Genomic DNA, 17,035 nt, shown 5'->3' with positions numbered 1-17,035 from the left:
ATTTTGAGAATTTACCATTTCTTTCAATGGTGAGTCATTTCACCCTTTCTGCAACCTCTGCCACATTACATGGCAGAAAGACACATGCATGCACGGCTGCATGCACGGCTGCGTGTGTGCGTGTGTGCACACACACACACTCGTGCACACACACACACACACACACACACACACACACACACACACACACACACACACACACACACACACACAGAGCTTATTTTTCTGTATAGTTGTATATATTGGTTTTGGGTTGCATTTTTATTTATTTTTTAATAGCTTATTTTTAAAGTGTAGTTTTGGACTTTCCTAATGTTGTTTAAACCAGTGGTTCTCAAATACTTTCATGTCAAGGACCCCTAAAATATATTTTGTGCCAGATTTGTATTAAAAATGTTTCACTTTTTTCAATGATTTTCTTTTGAAAATAGCAGTTCTTCAAGCTCGCAACACATTGCATCACAACACGTTGTGAGCTTGTAGATCTGCTAGTTTCAAATAGCCCTTGTATATGTTTAAACTTTAAAGTGTGCGTGTGGCCTATAGTCGCTTCTTTTCGACTTGTTTTCTTAGACCTTGTTGCTCATATCTATCGCAAAAAAAACAGGCAACACTGGTTGTAACGTCACTAGAACGGAGGAGGGACAGGAGGAGACTGCTGGGTGGGGAGTTGAAGACTGTCAGCGTGTGATACATGAGGAAACGTAACAATAGACAGAGAGGAGCGAGGCACAATGGAATTGGCACACAGGCACAGTTCAGAGAGAAAAAGTTGCTGAAAAGCGAGACAGAAAAAGAGAGAACTGGGGGTGAGAAGAGATGAGGTTAAACACTGCAGTGGGTACTAGGCTACACAGTAAAATACACAATGTTAATTTAATGATGATAATGATAATAATAATCATTATAACCTTTATTTAACCAGTAAAATCCATTTGAGACAAATTCTCCTCTATAAGAGCAAGACTCAACGAATACCTAGAGCTCTAAAGGTAGTAGATTGAATACCATACTGTACGTAAGAAACAAGTCAAGTAAAAATAAATTTAAAATAAATAAGAAATTCAGTTTTCAGCTTCAGTGAAAGTGAGTGCTTTGGCAATGTAAACGTATGTTTTCTCATGCCAATAAAGCCCTTTGAATTGAAATTGAAATTGAGTGCTTCTCAAGGTAGGCAAGTGTCTTGCTCAGGGACACCTCGACACATTGCTGGGGCCGGGGATCAAACCTGGAACCTTCTGCTCCCCGGATGGGCTCTGGGGGGCGTTGGGGTCAGAGACCCAAGGGGCCGCAATGCCTCACCCCCCACCCAGTTCCAGCCAACACGCACAACCCCACCCACTGCTATAGGGCGGGCTAACATGTGTCACCCTTGCTCTGTGACGGATGTCTCTCTCCCTTTTCTCTATCTCTCACCATCTTCTCTGAAGCAGATATGGGAACCATTCCCTGAAGCAGAGACGGGAACCATTGAGTTATCTAGTTTCCCAAACAGTGGGTCAGGACTTTACAGTATCATGAGATTATACTGTAATGCCCAGACATTGGCACAGGACCCATTTTTGGATCACAGACCATTCTTTATGGGTAGTGACTGAGTAATGCCTTCGTCAAATTCACATTTCATCTACATCATTTCCAGAATTCTCAGTGAAATAGTGAATATTGATGTACAGCTCTGCGTGTGAGCTTGTAGATCGGCTATTTTCACTTTGTAGCTGGTAAAGTGGTTAATTTGTTGTGTATTTGTCTCTTTTGGATCTCAAGCTCAAACGTTTGGGTGATGGTAGGAGGCGGACAACACACACACACACAGGGCTTTTCATGAGCTGCTTTTTTGGGTGTGAGCGCACGTGTCTCCACGTGGCCAGCATGGTATTGCATTTAACGGTTTACAATAAATCTTTGACACTGTGTGTGTGACTGTGTGTGTGTTGCTTCTCTCTCTCCCCCACACTCATCTCCCTCAGTCACTCCCTCATCCACTTCTCCATTGTCTCTTTGTAATAAGGTTGTGACCATACAGACCTTGGTGAAAACATGTCACTGACGGATAGCGGCAACAGTCACCTGTGTATGTGTCTGTGCATGCATGTGCATGCAAACGTGCATGCGTGCAGGGGCGGGAGGGGTTTAGGAGTGTCGCGGTGGATAGGAAGATAGATCAATCAATCTGATTGACAAACTCAATCTTAGGATCAGTGTCCCTTGAGGATATAATGAGACCACATCATCATCATCACCACATGCAATGCAATACACACATGCGTACATGTACAGTATATTATGTGCACGAGTACACGCAAATATACACACCTATGCAATAGTATGCATTTGTGCAGTATACACACATGCGTGCATACACAGACCGACAGACAGACACACACACACACACACACACACACAGCATTCCAGGATTGCTGTCTCGGCTCAATCTGCCCATGGATGTCTGTGTTGGTCCCATCTGTGTCAGTAACGGACTAGAGAAATACTGCCCAGGTACAGAGCTGATAATATGCACCTATAAGTACGTATGGATTTACTGTCACCATCTATACGCACGCACGCACACGCACGCACGCGCACACACACACACACACACACACACACACACACACACACACGCACACACACACACGCACGCACACACACACACACACACACACACACACACACACACACACACACTCCCTGCTGACTCATCAGTCAGTCAGTCAGGTTAGCCAAGACATCCCATCCCCCACTAAAGTCAGATTGATGGAGATTCTCCATGCTTCCCGGGTCAGCTCAACCACCCGAACTCCAATCCACTTCAGAAGCCCAGTGCTCAAACAGAATAGCTGAGTTTTCTGAGATGTGTATAAGATGCAAGGAGTATAGGGCATAACAGTGTTGGCCACTTAGTTTGTGGTGCCAGATAGAAAACCCATTCATTTTTCAGATTTCTGACAATATTTATAGAAATGTTTTTAAACCTGGAATCAAGCCATCCAGGCAAACCATGAGCATAAAACATTTGATTCCGAGGCAAAAATATTTCAATATTTATATACACTATATTTAAAGGCACTTAAAAAATGTTGGGTCATTTCATCGTCTACTCAGGCTTTTGTGAACCCTGGACAGTTAAGTTGCTTGATTCACTATTTAAATGTGATATCCATTGCAACTCCAAACTACATTTCAATCATGGATCTTATTATTTTCAAAAATAATTAATAAAATAAATGAAAACATTGCCCCCTCAACGTATTCAACATCAGTTAGCAGATTTCCGTTAGCAGAACATTGTTAACATAGTTTGAAGTTACAATGGGTATAACAAGGGTGTGGGGCAAGCAACTTAAAAACTGTCCAGGGTGTTCACAAAAGATAATGAAATGCCCACATAATTTTTTAAAGTGAAATATCTATCCATTATACCATGTTTAGCCTTGTAACGTCTGGCTGTACCACGTGCGGTTTACATTTAAAGTATGACAAATAAAGTATCAATCAGTCAATGAATCAATCAAAAAAACTGTTAAGCAACTCAAATCAATCTTCATGAAATCTCTCTTCTCTTGCACCACCAGGATTTTCACACTATTAATAAGTTTGAGGTCTTATTTGAGGCTGTGGCAGTCAAAGGATGAAAACCCACAGCAGACACCTCCCCATGACAGAAGGACTGAATCTACAAATCCCCCTCACCCACTGGTGATCAGTTCATTGTGACACAAATGAAATTGAGGTTACCGTTTAAAACCATCAGTTACATTCAGTTACTTACACTAGAGAGGCAGAAGACATTTTTATTTAAGTTCTAGCTAAATGTCTGCGATGTTTTAAATGAAAATGTACACCCTAGCCTGTACTCACTTGTTCACTCGTCTCGGTGGCTTACAAGCACCTACGTAATTCATGACAGAATGATGGCGTACAATGATCTGAACCATTGTTTATTTCTTATTACAGATGATGAAATGTTGAACCCTGATGAACCATTTCTATGGTGGCCTCCAAGTGCCAAACATTTCACAATGCAAAAGAAAATGAACAAAAACAAACCTATACCCCCATACAATATAATACAAGACATATTGATATTCTTTATGTACACTTAATGTCTAAAACTCACCAATGAAACCATTGTCAGTGAGTACCACAGACAGTATTGTTAGATGAATTCAAAGTCCAATTATTTTAGCAATCTGGTTCACAAAGCAAGAAGGGATTATGGTTGAGTGAGTTGTTTTGTTTACCATAGTGACATGGCAATGAGCAGCTTTACGAGTGTTAAGCAGAGGGCAATCTAACTGATGTTGCCTCCTTTCAATGTTTTACATGTGATCTGTCCAAGTTTGGTCATCAAATTATATTCTTTCCACTGGGCAACACAGTCCTCTGATACCTTTAGGTCCACCTAGGGAGAGAAGGAAAACAAACATCTAATTATCTATTTTATATGCAGTAAAATAATACTATGTATTGTATATAAGGTAGTACAATAACATATTATTAAGTATAATCCTACTAGCCATCATATTTCTCGTTGTGTGGCAACAGTACACTACATTTAACCACACTAACAGTATAGTTAACTAACCCAACAGAACCAACTGCATGCTAGAACAAAAATGCATCAGGCAGCTTAGCCTGGCCCAGCCAGCGTGCTTTTTTGGTCTAGAGGGGCGGGTAGCGCATGGAGCAAGCGCTGGAGAAATATTGGTTTACCGATCAGAGCCACCCTCCCCGCGCACCCTGGTAGAAAACAGCAGAGAAAACTGACGTCACTATATTGAGAGCGACGCCCCTCTGCACTGTAGTTCACTCCCACTAGACCAGGGAATGTGTTTCGTTCCCCAGGATTTCATTTTTTGAGCCGTAGCAAATGAAAATAAAAGCCTGGGGACCGACAGCTCAACAGCAACTATAGCAAAGGTGTATTTCCTGATGTTGTAGTAGGTTTTTCTAGAAGAAAATGTCTGGGATGGTGTCACTGATTCTTACCTGTAGTTTCTCCCAAACCTTCTTCTTTGGGTTGAGCTTGTCATCCGGTTTCCCCGCCTCGTATCCTTCTATAAAGACCCGTTCTCCTGGAGATGTACCCTCCGGTGGGTCAAGCGGTTCCACCCTCCTGGGCTCCCCTTCACTACAGGCCAGCCGACCGGAGAGGACAGTAGAAACAATAATGGTTCACGATCAAGGATGAGCGTGTGACCGTGTGTGTGTGTTGTTTAAAGGAAATCCACTTACACTGTGGAACATAGCAGCATGGCTTGAGACTCAATGCCCCGCATTTTCTGAGGCTTCAGATTGCAAAGCAGAAGCACCATTCTGTCCTGCAATTCCTCCTTGGAAATGTAGGCCACCAGCCCGCTGACTACAGTCCTCGGCTCTGCCTCTCCCACGTCGATTTTCTCCAGGTACAGTGAATCAGCATCGGGATGCTGCGACATGGGGAGCAGAGAACATCCATGAGAAAATGGGATGAGGGACATTATGTAGATCAGCATCAAGCGATGACATTGCCTTTTAAAGGTTGGGATCACTTAACGATTTATGAAATCGTAAAAATCAATTAGTGAATAAATAACTATTAACAAACAAATTCTCCAAACACTAATCCTGGTTTTCACTCGTAACTGTTGACATAATTGGCACAGTTTTTGCCAGTATTAATCTTGTCCAGATTTATCGATTCTTCAACATTGATAATTACCCCAGTCCTAGTGGCACTGCCATTCAAGTGAGAGAATAAACTGTTGAGCTAACACGTATTAAAGTTAACCACTAGTATTTATAGTTTAGTCAGAAACACTGCAAAGTTAGAACATAGTCTTTTAAAATTCCCCAACGGGCCCAGGCGGTGCGTAACCGTCTGGGCACCCGACTGGTAATCCAGTCGCAGTGTGCCACGGGTTTGACTCCCGAGCCCGACACGGCCTTTACTGCATGTCTTCCCCCATCTCTCTCCCGTTTCCTGTCAGCCTTCAAAAAACCAATAAAAGGCGTAAGCCGCAAAAAAATATCTTAAAAAAATATATATATCCCCAACGGTGGTGGTAAAAGACCCAGAATTATGTTCTGTACTGTGTCGACCTCCTTACCTTCTCCACACTGATGATCTTTCCCACTCTGATGTCCAGCCGAGAGGGCTCCAGCTCATCATCTCCTCCTCCTCCTCCTGCTGCTGCTGCTTTAGCACCTTTCCCTGCTGCTGCCTCTAAACATCAAACAAAAGCAGCATTTGGAGGTGAATCTGAAGCATCCTTTTCAGGATAGTCATGAAGGGAATATCAGACATCATGTTCAGCCAGGAATGACATTACTGTAGACTCTACCGTGTAGAGGATTTGGGTTTAAATTGATGAAGAGAGAAGTGAGAGGTGGTGATACTGACTTTTCTTTGAGGGGTCGGGGTAGGCCGTGTTGGTCAGTTGGCGGAGCTCAGGTGACTCAAACTTCTTCCTGATTGGGTCCAGAAGTTTGTTGAGCGCAACCTCCACTGAGGCCTTCAAGTCGCCCGGGTGGACTGACTAAAATGTGAGTGGCCACAGCGTAATGGGAGATGTGAAGATAGATGTGAAAAATAGTACATTCTGATAAGATGTGTGAAAAATCATTTCAATTGTTTACACCACTAAGGTGTAGGCTGAAAGCATAGATTAAAATAATAATAATGAACGAAAAGTGTTAATGGACATTTTATAGGCTAGCTAGTTAAGATAGTTAACAGCTGTTTCAGACATTTTATGCTGCTTCCCAGGGGAACGGTTACAAACAGGAAGTTCACAAAGGTTGGAAGACAGAGGTGGCATTCAACAACTCAAAAGTTTACTACAGTGTACCTCTGCTGCAAAGTCCTGCTCCACCTCCTCAAAGACGGTGTAGACTTTGTCTCCGCCCCACTTGGGGTCTCTTTTGACACAAAATTCTGAAATGGAGCAGAAGGTCAATGATGTATTCTTTTCACATTCTATCAACAAGTAGAAATCAGACAACTATGAGAGGGAGATTACTGAAGAAAACAGAGGGGCTGGTCCTCTACCTCCGCAAAGTGGGAAGAGTACGTATTTCACAAAGGATAGCACTCCATTGTTCTCGATGTTGCCTGGCTCACAGAAAGCCTTCTTTAGCTTCTTCTTCACATCCGCCTTGTTGTCCAGGATGTCAATCTTTGACTCCTGCAGCCATCAGTAGCAGACGGATAGTGAAGGGATTAACCAAGAGATAAGAAACATGTATTTTCATCTTTATTCATTTTTGAGCGGTGCATAACCACTCCAATGACTGGCCACTTGTGTATGTATGTCTGTCTGTTTGTTTGGAGTACGAACAGCTGCAATACTGCTGGCAGCCAGCCAGCGGTCTCGTTGAGCAACCTGTACCGCTCAGTTCACACATGTGATTTTTGAGAACTTCTAGCCAATATTATAACGTGTCTGTCCATACCTCTTCGGAGGAGCTCATTTTGGCCCCCGTCAGTCCTGGCACCATGGGATTCATCAGATGAGCACGCTTGTCATAGCCCAGGGAGGGCAAGTACTGCAAATAAATGACAAATAACACCATAAGTTAGCAAGGACCACTCACACCTGCTTATCGTCGCCGTCGGGTGGAAACCTTGTCCAAAACCATCATATCCAATGTAGTTATAATTTAGTCACACAAAAAAACCCACAGACTTAAAACCCACAGACTTTCACTTTCACAATATTTCAAAAAAAAGGTCACAGTGTCACAATGCAACACATTGTGAGCTTGTAGAATGTAGAATGTCTATTTTTGCTACTTTAGCACAAAGCTGTTGTGCGACAAAGTAGGGAATTAATTTAGAAAAGAAAAACAAAAAGTTTTGTCCGATGTTTTCAGTTTTTGTAAAACTAATACTTATAATAATACTGATAATGTGTCACTACGTTTTGTTTATAAAAAATGAGATACGTTTAAAAAGGGTTGGCAATAAAAGCTTCGGCTTCATCCTATACCTTTTCACTAACATTGTGTATGTATACAAATATATGTTTGTATGTAAATGTATTATTTTAAATGGACTGAAATAAAGTTTACTACTCATATAAAAAGTTTTAAATATGGATGAGACAGCCTGGGCCATGGCTCAGTGGTCCAGGCACCTTGGCTGGTAATCCAGTCTGGCAGTGTGCCGCGGGTTCGACTCCCGATCCCGACGGCCTTTACTGCATGTCTTCCCCCCATCTCTCTCCCCATTTCCTGTCAGCCTAATGTCTGTCCCTCCATAAAATAAAAGGCGAAAGCCACAAAAAAAAATTTTTTAAAACAAATATATATGGAGGAGACACAAGGTTTCTTCCCAACAGCAACAATATAAACATCTGACTTAACATGAGATAAATGACTAATTCTGCTGCAAAAGGCACACCAAACATGTCAAAGAGAGTAAGAAAGTAGAGTGTGTATTGGGTTGAAGATAATTTAAAAGGATATGAGAAACCTTCTCTGCCAGACAGAAAATCTTCCTCTGGTCAACTCCTCCAAACTGAGCATCCACCTTCAGGTACTCCTCATCAAGAGCCTGAGAACAAAGACAACACACACATCTACTTTTAGTCACTAAAATGACACACTGACTGAATAACTTCGACTGGTGGAATGCAATTAGCTATTAATCAGTTATGCCCCAAACCCAGCACATTTGCATTTTGGCAGAGGACTGTTTTCAGCAGCGTTTTTGAGTCTGGCTTTTTGCAATTACATCATAATGGCAGTCTATGGACTTTTAATGTTTGCTTAGAGCACTTTTAACAGAGTGGCAGCCAAGTCTATGGACGTGTTTGTTTACAGCAGTCACAATGTCAAGTCGCTCACAGAAAGAATCCAATGTGAAAAGGTTGTCATTATCAGCGTTCATATAACACAGACGCTGCAGAGCAGCGTCTGTGCACTTATGCTTGATTACAGAGGTCCACAGAGGACCAGAGTTTGCATGTATCAGTGACAGCGTAATTTGACTCGATGAGCTTAACGGCAGTGTATGAAGACAGAACTGTTGCTTTAAAATCTATCATTTATATAGTTAGTAGTGAGTTGTGACTGTTAGTTACATCGTTTGGGCTTTACCTGTAGTCCAGGGTACAGCAGACCACTCAGCAAAGGATGCTCCACCTGTTTGACAACCTCAGCTCCAGCCTTCTTCGCATCATGCTCAGTGACCATGGATGACAAACGATACACGTCCAGCGTGTACTCTCTGATAGAGAGGACAGACAAGACAATACTGTTTTTATTTTCCTTTTTTACTGCAGAAGGGCAGTTGTATACAACATAGTTTCAGGAGTAGACCTCCTTCTTCTTAACACGGCCACTCCCCGCTCCCCTCACTATCTCCTCATCAACATCACCTGCCTTCTCTCATCAGCCGGCCAACCACAGTATAAATACACCTGTGAGCTGTCACTTACGTGTTCTTACTACTTCCGTGGTCTTGAACAGTCCCCCCATCCACCCCTACCACCTCCTTCTCCCCCTTCCTACTCTTTTCACCATCTCTTCCACCGAGTGTGAGTGAGTGAGTGGTAGAGGTTTTGGGTATTGGAATTTGGCTTTAGACATGGAGAAGCTTACCGGCTGAGCTGGAAGTCTGTTCCCTTGACAAACTTCAGTTTATCAAGCGGCACCCCAATGCTCTCCAGCATGGCCTTTATGACTTGTTCATAGTACTGCACCCGGAGCTGCAGCAGCTCCCAGGGAGCCTTCATATTGTCCAGGTAGGCATGCAGGTCTGCAAACAAGATTGTCACCTGCAAAAAAAGAGTGGGAAAAAATAATAAAGTATAAATAGAAATTGATAGAATACACAGCATGAAAACACAGTGAGAATGAGATGCTTCAAAATGTCAAAACCACAATAAAGTACACAATAAATAAACAAGCAATTCATTCATACTCTATTGTGCAACTACTGTACATCACAGACACATATCAAATTATAAATCAGGCACTTAAAAAAAAAGAATTGGTCATTTCATCGTCTACTCAGGCTTATGGCATGTGAACCAGAGTAATCTAGTAAAACAGTAGCGACACGCTTTGATCTCGCCGCAAAGCGGGGTGCTATGGGCTATTTAGATAGAATGAGCACTTCCGCATTCCATGGTTACAATGGGAGTCAACGATAGTGTCGCCACTCTCTTACTAGATTACTCTGAACACCGCAGACAGTTTTTAAGTTGCTCGAGTCAGTATTTAGATTGTTGATATTCATTTTATCTGCCCGGCCCCTTCCTATCCAAACCCATTGTACTGTAACTTCAAACTCCATTTTAACCATGATAGATTCATCCAAAACACCTGGTGACTGATATTGTCCTTCTAATTATCTAATACAAGAGATTCCCGTGTTTTTTCATTTACGGTTTTCATTTATTTTGTAATACTAGTAGTCCTTACCCGTTCAAATATATGAACACTAAATGATGTACAGTGTGGGTACAGCGATGTAATAGATCTTATTATTGATGCATGTATTTTGAGGTGTAATCAGTTTGGTGTCAAGAGGCACTTGCCCGTCAGGTGCATACGTTGATTAGACATACCAACAGTCCTACAGTCATTAGTCGCTCCTGACATGTGCTGCAGGTTTAAAAGTAACCTATGCTGTGGGTTTAAAATCACCCGTGGCTCCCGACTAGGGATGTTGAAAAAAGTTGAAAATCGACTCGATTATCGACTCATGCCTCCCGCGACTCAAAACGTATGAGTCGAAAAATCGTTTTTATTTGTATCATTATTTTTTCAGTCAGTCAGTGCCGCTCGTTGCATGCAAGTTTACTTTGAGCAGAGCGCTGTGGACCCCATCGTCCAAGGGTGTGTGCGTGTGTGTGTGGTGGGGGGTGGTATCATAGCAACACTGAATGATCTGTCCCATTGGTCGTGTGCTCGTATCATGAGCCAATGGCTGCAGCTCTGAGCTTCCCAGACCCAGCGCATCTACACATGCCGTAAAGTGAGCTGACAGCCACAGGTCTGCTCTGTTCTGAGCGGTGAGCGCTCTTCTCTTCTCGTGAAAAAAGCAGGACAGAGTTGTCAAATAAATCCCGCCGTCATTTATACTGTATTTATTATCCGACCCGACATTAAAATACGGAACAACGTGCGTCTCGTATCAGTTCATTACTCGTGACAGGCTGCAGACACTTGAGAGTTGGGACTATAGCGGCTAGCCGATAGCGCCGCTGCTCCTTCAGTTTCGTTGTTTACAAAATAAAGTTTATTTTGTATTATTGGGATTTGATCATTGTGCAAATTCTAAACATATGGATGCAGCTGCAGAAGTTGTGTTGCTTAAAGGAATGCATAGTTGCGTTCTCCTCAACTGCTGCGCAGCAACAAAAAAATATAAAAATAATGAAGAAAAAAAAGGAAAAAAGTCGTTCGACACGTCGATTTTTGGCCTCGATTCGTCGATTGGCCAAATATGAGTCGTTTGGCATCCCTACTCCCGACATGTGCTGCGTGTTCAAAATAACCCGTGGCAGGTTAAATATCACTGTGCCATCCGCGTGCGGTTAGGGTTTTGGGTAGGGTCTTGGACTCATATGACAATATATAAATACTGAATCAAGCAACTTAAAAACTGTCTGGGGTGAACACATAAGCCTGAGTAGACGATAAAATGACCAAAAGTTTTTTTGAAATAACCTTTTAAAGGTCTACCCACCTCACAGCCTGCCTTGAGGAAGTCTGCAATCTTGGACATTGGCACAAAATAAGCGACATGGGGTTTGCCTGTAGTGGCTGTTCCCCAGTAGACCTTGAGTTCTCTCTCCTTGAGAACCTCCTTAATTTTGTCCTCGCCAAGGAACTCCTGTAAAACACACACACAACCAAATCGAACACTTAAAGACGTAGGGAAATGAAGAATATGGACATTTCATTTTGTAGTTCCACTCTGAACGGAAAGATGTTCAACCAATCAGAACGTTGCATCCCTCCAGGCAGTCCAGGGTATGGGACGCAGCTCCGCTACATGTGTGTGCACGACGCGTATATCTCGTTTGTGTCCGAGCATAGGCATGGTAACGCCCCACCTGCTTCTGATTGGCCTACCAACACTGCCTGTCTTGACTGTCCTCCGAGGTGAATATAGCTATGCTCGATAGTCTGATGCGAGGTTACTCCGTGGTGGGAAATAGATTAATAATACAAGTACGGTATGATACAAGAGAACTAACCTGTAACTTTTATTTTTGTAGAAGAGGCAAACTAATATTGTTTATGCCGTTTGCTTTGATGGAATTATTGATTGAACATGTGTGTTCTCAATAAAGTATTTGTGTTGATTAATATGTAATTTATACAGTGTAAACTTGAAACATTATTGTACTGTAAAAAGGTCTCTTTTCCCTTCATCTTTATCTTTTTAGTATAATAGTATTAGTTTACAATAATTAGATTAATACACGATAATCAACACTAACACTTTATTTAGAACACACCAAAAACAAATCATATAGTACACTGTACGTGTTCAATCAATTATTCAATCAAAGCAAACAATATTAGTTTGCCTCTTCTACAAAAAAACGTACAAGTTAGTTACAAGGCTGCATTCTGTCGTGCGTGCCAAGCTGTCATTCTCTTATTTCTCAGTCACCACGGAGTAAATAAACCTCGCATCTCGTGGACAGTCAAGACGGGCAGTTTCTGTAGGCCAATCAGGCGGGGCGTTACCATGCCTATGCTCAGACACAAACGAAATATAAACATGCACGACGTGTGCGTTAAGCTTGTTTGTTTACGTCACAGAGAGACGGGCAGCAAAGCTCGTGGCTTATTTATAACCTATAATATTTTCAGATACATATTTTAGCGTGCTGATTAAGTTTATGAGTAATACCCTGTCTGGATGTCATCTTGAATGAGATTAAAAACGTAGTAGTAGTTCTGTAAACAACAACAGCTGTGTTGAAGGACCGTGCAGCGATGGGAATAAAACAGGTGAATGAAATCAAGCTTAATTTGCATTCATGCAGGACTTGACACGTGACACGTTTTCGTTCAAAGGAAGTAATTACAATTTGATTTTATGGACTTTTGATATAAAAATACACAAAAATGGAAATGTTCCCATTGTTGCTCATATGACGACCACAGATATAGTCTAAGATATGGGGAAAAGGGGAAACCAGGCAAGTACCTAGCCAAAGGTCAAGTTTACAAAGTATTGAGGGTTTAAGTCATTCAATGTCTGAAAGCACACGTTTAACATGAATTCACTTTGTAGTGCTGGTCCCTGCTTCATCTTATCTTAGGTAAGGGTAAAGGGGTCTTTGGCCTGAAAAACATTGAACCCTGTTATAGATTCTACTACAGATTTGAGGAGCAGAGACAACCAGCCCCCCCTCAGAAACCCCTAGCAACACCAGCTATCTATATGCTGCTGCATTGTCTGTAAGGAACATCTTATGTACTGTACCTGTACACAAGATGTAACAATAAAGTACAACCATGAACCTATAGAAGACACCAGTGTCTTGTCATCCAAGTATCCACTAACTCCAAAAGAGTTTGCAATCCAAAAATTTATGTTTGTAATAGGTATGTGTATGTGTGTCCGTGTCCATGGATGAGCTGTCGGTAGGGCTATCAAGGGTGTCGCCTCGGTAGTTTTGAAGATGCACGCAAGCCCACACAGCCATTCGCAGTGTCACAGCTTGAAATAACAATGGCCTGGGATGCATATGAATATGTCAACCTGCTAAGTAGCCTACTGTAGGTGTCAGATGTTGTCTGAAGTAGAGTTGGATACTAATACTTGAACTAATTAAATTACAGAGGTGACAGTTGCAAGGTAAATGCATAATTATGACAACACTAAAGTGTCCTCAAGTAAACAGAATACATTTTGAAATATAGTCAGTATATTGTGTGTAAGAGCCATGAATTGGTTTATTATGTTTGGTCTATGAAATGATGTTTGATCTATGAAATGAGTGGGCTGTCACTGGTGATTAACGTGGATGATTGACGGGCATAGGGGCGGACCTGATTCACCTGATTCATTCAATACCTCACATGTTCACCTGCTTCTCACACAGTGAGAGAGAGAGGGGGTGTGTGGGAAGCCGCACTTCTGTTGACCGCTTTATACCGCTTATTTTGCTTTATTTTATTTACTTTATTTACGTTGGATCGCTGTGACTACTTTGCTTTATGTTTGAGCACCGTTTGAGTTAAGCACCTGCCTTTAATAAAACACCTTTAACGCATCGTTTTGGACCCAGCGAAATCCTTTTGTTTGCGGAGCGCGTCTGACAACCTGGCCCATCCCATCGCCTCTCAGCAACTTATTTATACATCAATCTCCCGTAGTCGCTCAACATTGTGGAATTTGTGGGTTAATAAATACTTTCTTTTTTGACGAGAAGACAGGTTGAGCAACAAACCAAAACTCGAGAACACTTTAATAATAGGCCTACATTATTACTATTATAATAATTAATAAATAGGCCTACATTAAAGAGATTATTTCAATCTGTGATCGCTCGCGAGCGTGTGGGCGCAACATAGCCTCACTGTTCAAAACTCCACAGTGCATGTCTCACCTGTAGGTTCCTTGTTATGAGGTTGAACTTCTCATCTGGACTTAGCTCTGCCATGACTCTCGATGATCCTAAATAACGAAACACACATGATGAAATCATCAAACATTATCATCAGAGCCAGTAGCCCCTTTTTTCAAGGCCCTCGGTTTTCTGTATTTTAATACAGAACCAAGGCCAAGGGTCCTGATAGGGGCTACAGAGCCAGCAGACAATGTATCCATGTATCTGTGTGTTTAATTGATTTCAATCTGAACTTTGATTGATTGAATACTTTATTAGTCAGAATAAACAGCAGACATTTAAGCTAAAAGGATAGCACAAACAAAAAAGGTCCTGGGGAGTCAGGACTTGTTTCCATTGTGGTCCTAGGTATAAATCAACATAGCATAATAAGTTAATAACGCAATAATTATAATACATATCAACAACAAACACAAAAAAACAGTTAAAAGACTATATGTAAAACTACAAAGGATAAATAGGGGGGAGAATCGGCAGTGAATGACACTCTATGGGGAAAAATGTGTGTACCTCCCCTATTGTGGCACCTAAATGAAAGTATTCTGCTTTGTGGTAAATGGCACAATGATAAACAAAGTGGCTGTGTCTAAGGGTTGCTTTAAACATCCTCTGCTGTGGTTGTTGCATTATCTTAGGGTCCCTGGCAGGGACCTTAAGACTTGTTTACATCAGGGTTCTCCAGGGACTCCCTGCACACTAAACACGTCCAGTGTGCAACCACCTTTAGTGCTTGTTCTGGTATTATCCTCGTAGCAGTTTTTTGCATCGACATGTACTGTACTTTCATTTGAACTGTACCCAGGGCCATTCTACAAACGGTGAATACATTTTCAATCAATCAGCCATAGCCAATCAATCTGGACCCTGTTGTAAACAAGTGTAATGCTTTATCATGGTGTCGAATACAAATTTCAATCAATCAGCCATATCCCATATGACACAAATGTAACCATTTGTACACTCTCTGTCTCTCAGAGTTAAATTAGCTTTGATTTTCCAATATACATTGGGGGTCACAGAGATATAAATTCCATTAAATGGGGGTCCGTAGACTAATATGCATGTCAAACTCGGGGCCCTTGAAATTATACGGTTGAGAATCACTGCCAGTACTGTAATAATCTTATTTTATCCCACTGGAATATATTTTCAAATGGGAGGGGGCTAATTAATTATTAGTGTCTTATTATTATTTGGGGGTCCTTGACATGAAAATATTTGGGAACCACTGCCATATGGAACATGATACATATGAAATAATATCCACTCAAGCTTATTTTATATTGTTTTTTATACTATTTTATAGACGGTGTCGCTTGCCGACGAAAACAGAACTACAACAGACAAAAGACAAAGACAGACAAGACCGACTTGTCAGCAAGCGACTTCACTAACAGACAGTCCACATGCATCATGCTAACTGGATTAGCCGACACGTTGAAACTACTGAATGGACAGGCTAGCAGTGCACACTACTAGCCATGTGTATATGTGTACTGTGTGTGCCATTAGTAAAGGTGTATACGCGTCAGTAAGATAGATCATATATTACTCTAATGAAGACTAAAAGAGCCATACATGATTCAGCATCACCTGCTAACTTACCGTAAAGATTAATTTCTCACCGTCAGTTAAGTGTTGCATCAGCGCTTTGGCTCTGTGATCGACTCCTCAGGCACTGAGGCAGGCACTGCGCCCAGGCCAAAGCAGTCGAGTTCAGAGCACAGTCTTAGGCTGCTACTCCCCGCCTGCGCCACTAGATGGCAGACGTACACTATTGTATTGCAATTGCAATACAGTTATTGTTGTGCATTATTTATTCAGCATTTGAGCCACGTGCCACCACTACATGATATTTAGCCTCTCAGACCCAAAACTTATAATTAGAATATTTTGTTAGATTTTTGGCCACATTTCCATGCTGGATTGATGTGGTACCATTATGAGAGATAACAGGCAAACATCAATCAAAATATTAATTCTTCTAACTCTTGAGAGCATATAAAGTGAAATTAAATGCCCATTTGGTTTCATTTTACACTCTCAAGAGTAAAAGATCTATAAGGCTACATTTGGTTACTAACTCCATCATTTAGCTGGGAGTGGGGACCACCTAGAACCCCCTCAAGGACCACTGGTGGTCCCTGGACCACTGGTTGAAAACCACTGCTGTAGTACACAGGATAGCCTTGCTCCCAGCCAACCATCACAATGTCAAATTTAATTGGCTATTTTGTCAAAAATGTTTTTTTGTTGTTGTCATAATCATACTTAATTATATCCTTCAGCTTCTTGTTTGTGCCCCAAAATGACTGGATAATGGATCTACAGGTTTATAGCAATTCAATTGTAGAAATATTATACCTTAATTGTTGAGTGTTTAAGCGTGTTATAATCATGTATAGGTATATTTTAGATTCATACTTAAAAAAAAATCCAGTCTT

General features: G+C 41.5%; 1 protein-coding gene across 2 annotated transcripts; it reads right to left on the bottom strand.

Moving 5' to 3' along the window:
* Positions 1-3,920: 3,920 nt before the first annotated feature.
* On the bottom strand, positions 3,921-16,262 carry yars1 (tyrosyl-tRNA synthetase 1). Of its 2 annotated transcripts, none has more exons than XM_083789348.1 (14): positions 16,197-16,262; positions 14,571-14,638; positions 11,684-11,830; positions 9,589-9,764; positions 9,085-9,214; positions 8,459-8,539; positions 7,438-7,530; positions 7,034-7,169; positions 6,834-6,919; positions 6,386-6,521; positions 6,093-6,208; positions 5,239-5,432; positions 4,993-5,134; positions 3,921-4,405 (listed from the first exon to the last, which is right to left on the bottom strand). In XM_083789348.1, the coding sequence occupies exons 2-14, from the start codon at positions 14,622-14,624 to the stop codon at positions 4,295-4,297; spliced, it is 1,602 nt and encodes a 533-aa protein (XP_083645474.1). In that variant the 5' UTR covers positions 14,625-14,638; positions 16,197-16,262; the 3' UTR covers positions 3,921-4,294. The 2 variants fall into 2 exon arrangements, with proteins under 2 accessions (XP_083645474.1, XP_083645473.1); XM_083789347.1 differs by having other exon boundaries at positions 16,217-16,253.
* Between the last annotated feature and the right edge of the window lie 773 nt (positions 16,263-17,035).

This window comes from Protomyctophum parallelum, assembly GCF_964188405.1.
Source record: "Protomyctophum parallelum genome assembly, chromosome: 1".
Classification (NCBI taxonomy): Eukaryota; Metazoa; Chordata; class Actinopteri; order Myctophiformes; family Myctophidae; genus Protomyctophum; species Protomyctophum parallelum.
Note: the sequence above shows the minus strand (reverse complement) of the source record. Positions and strands in the feature narration are given on the sequence as shown.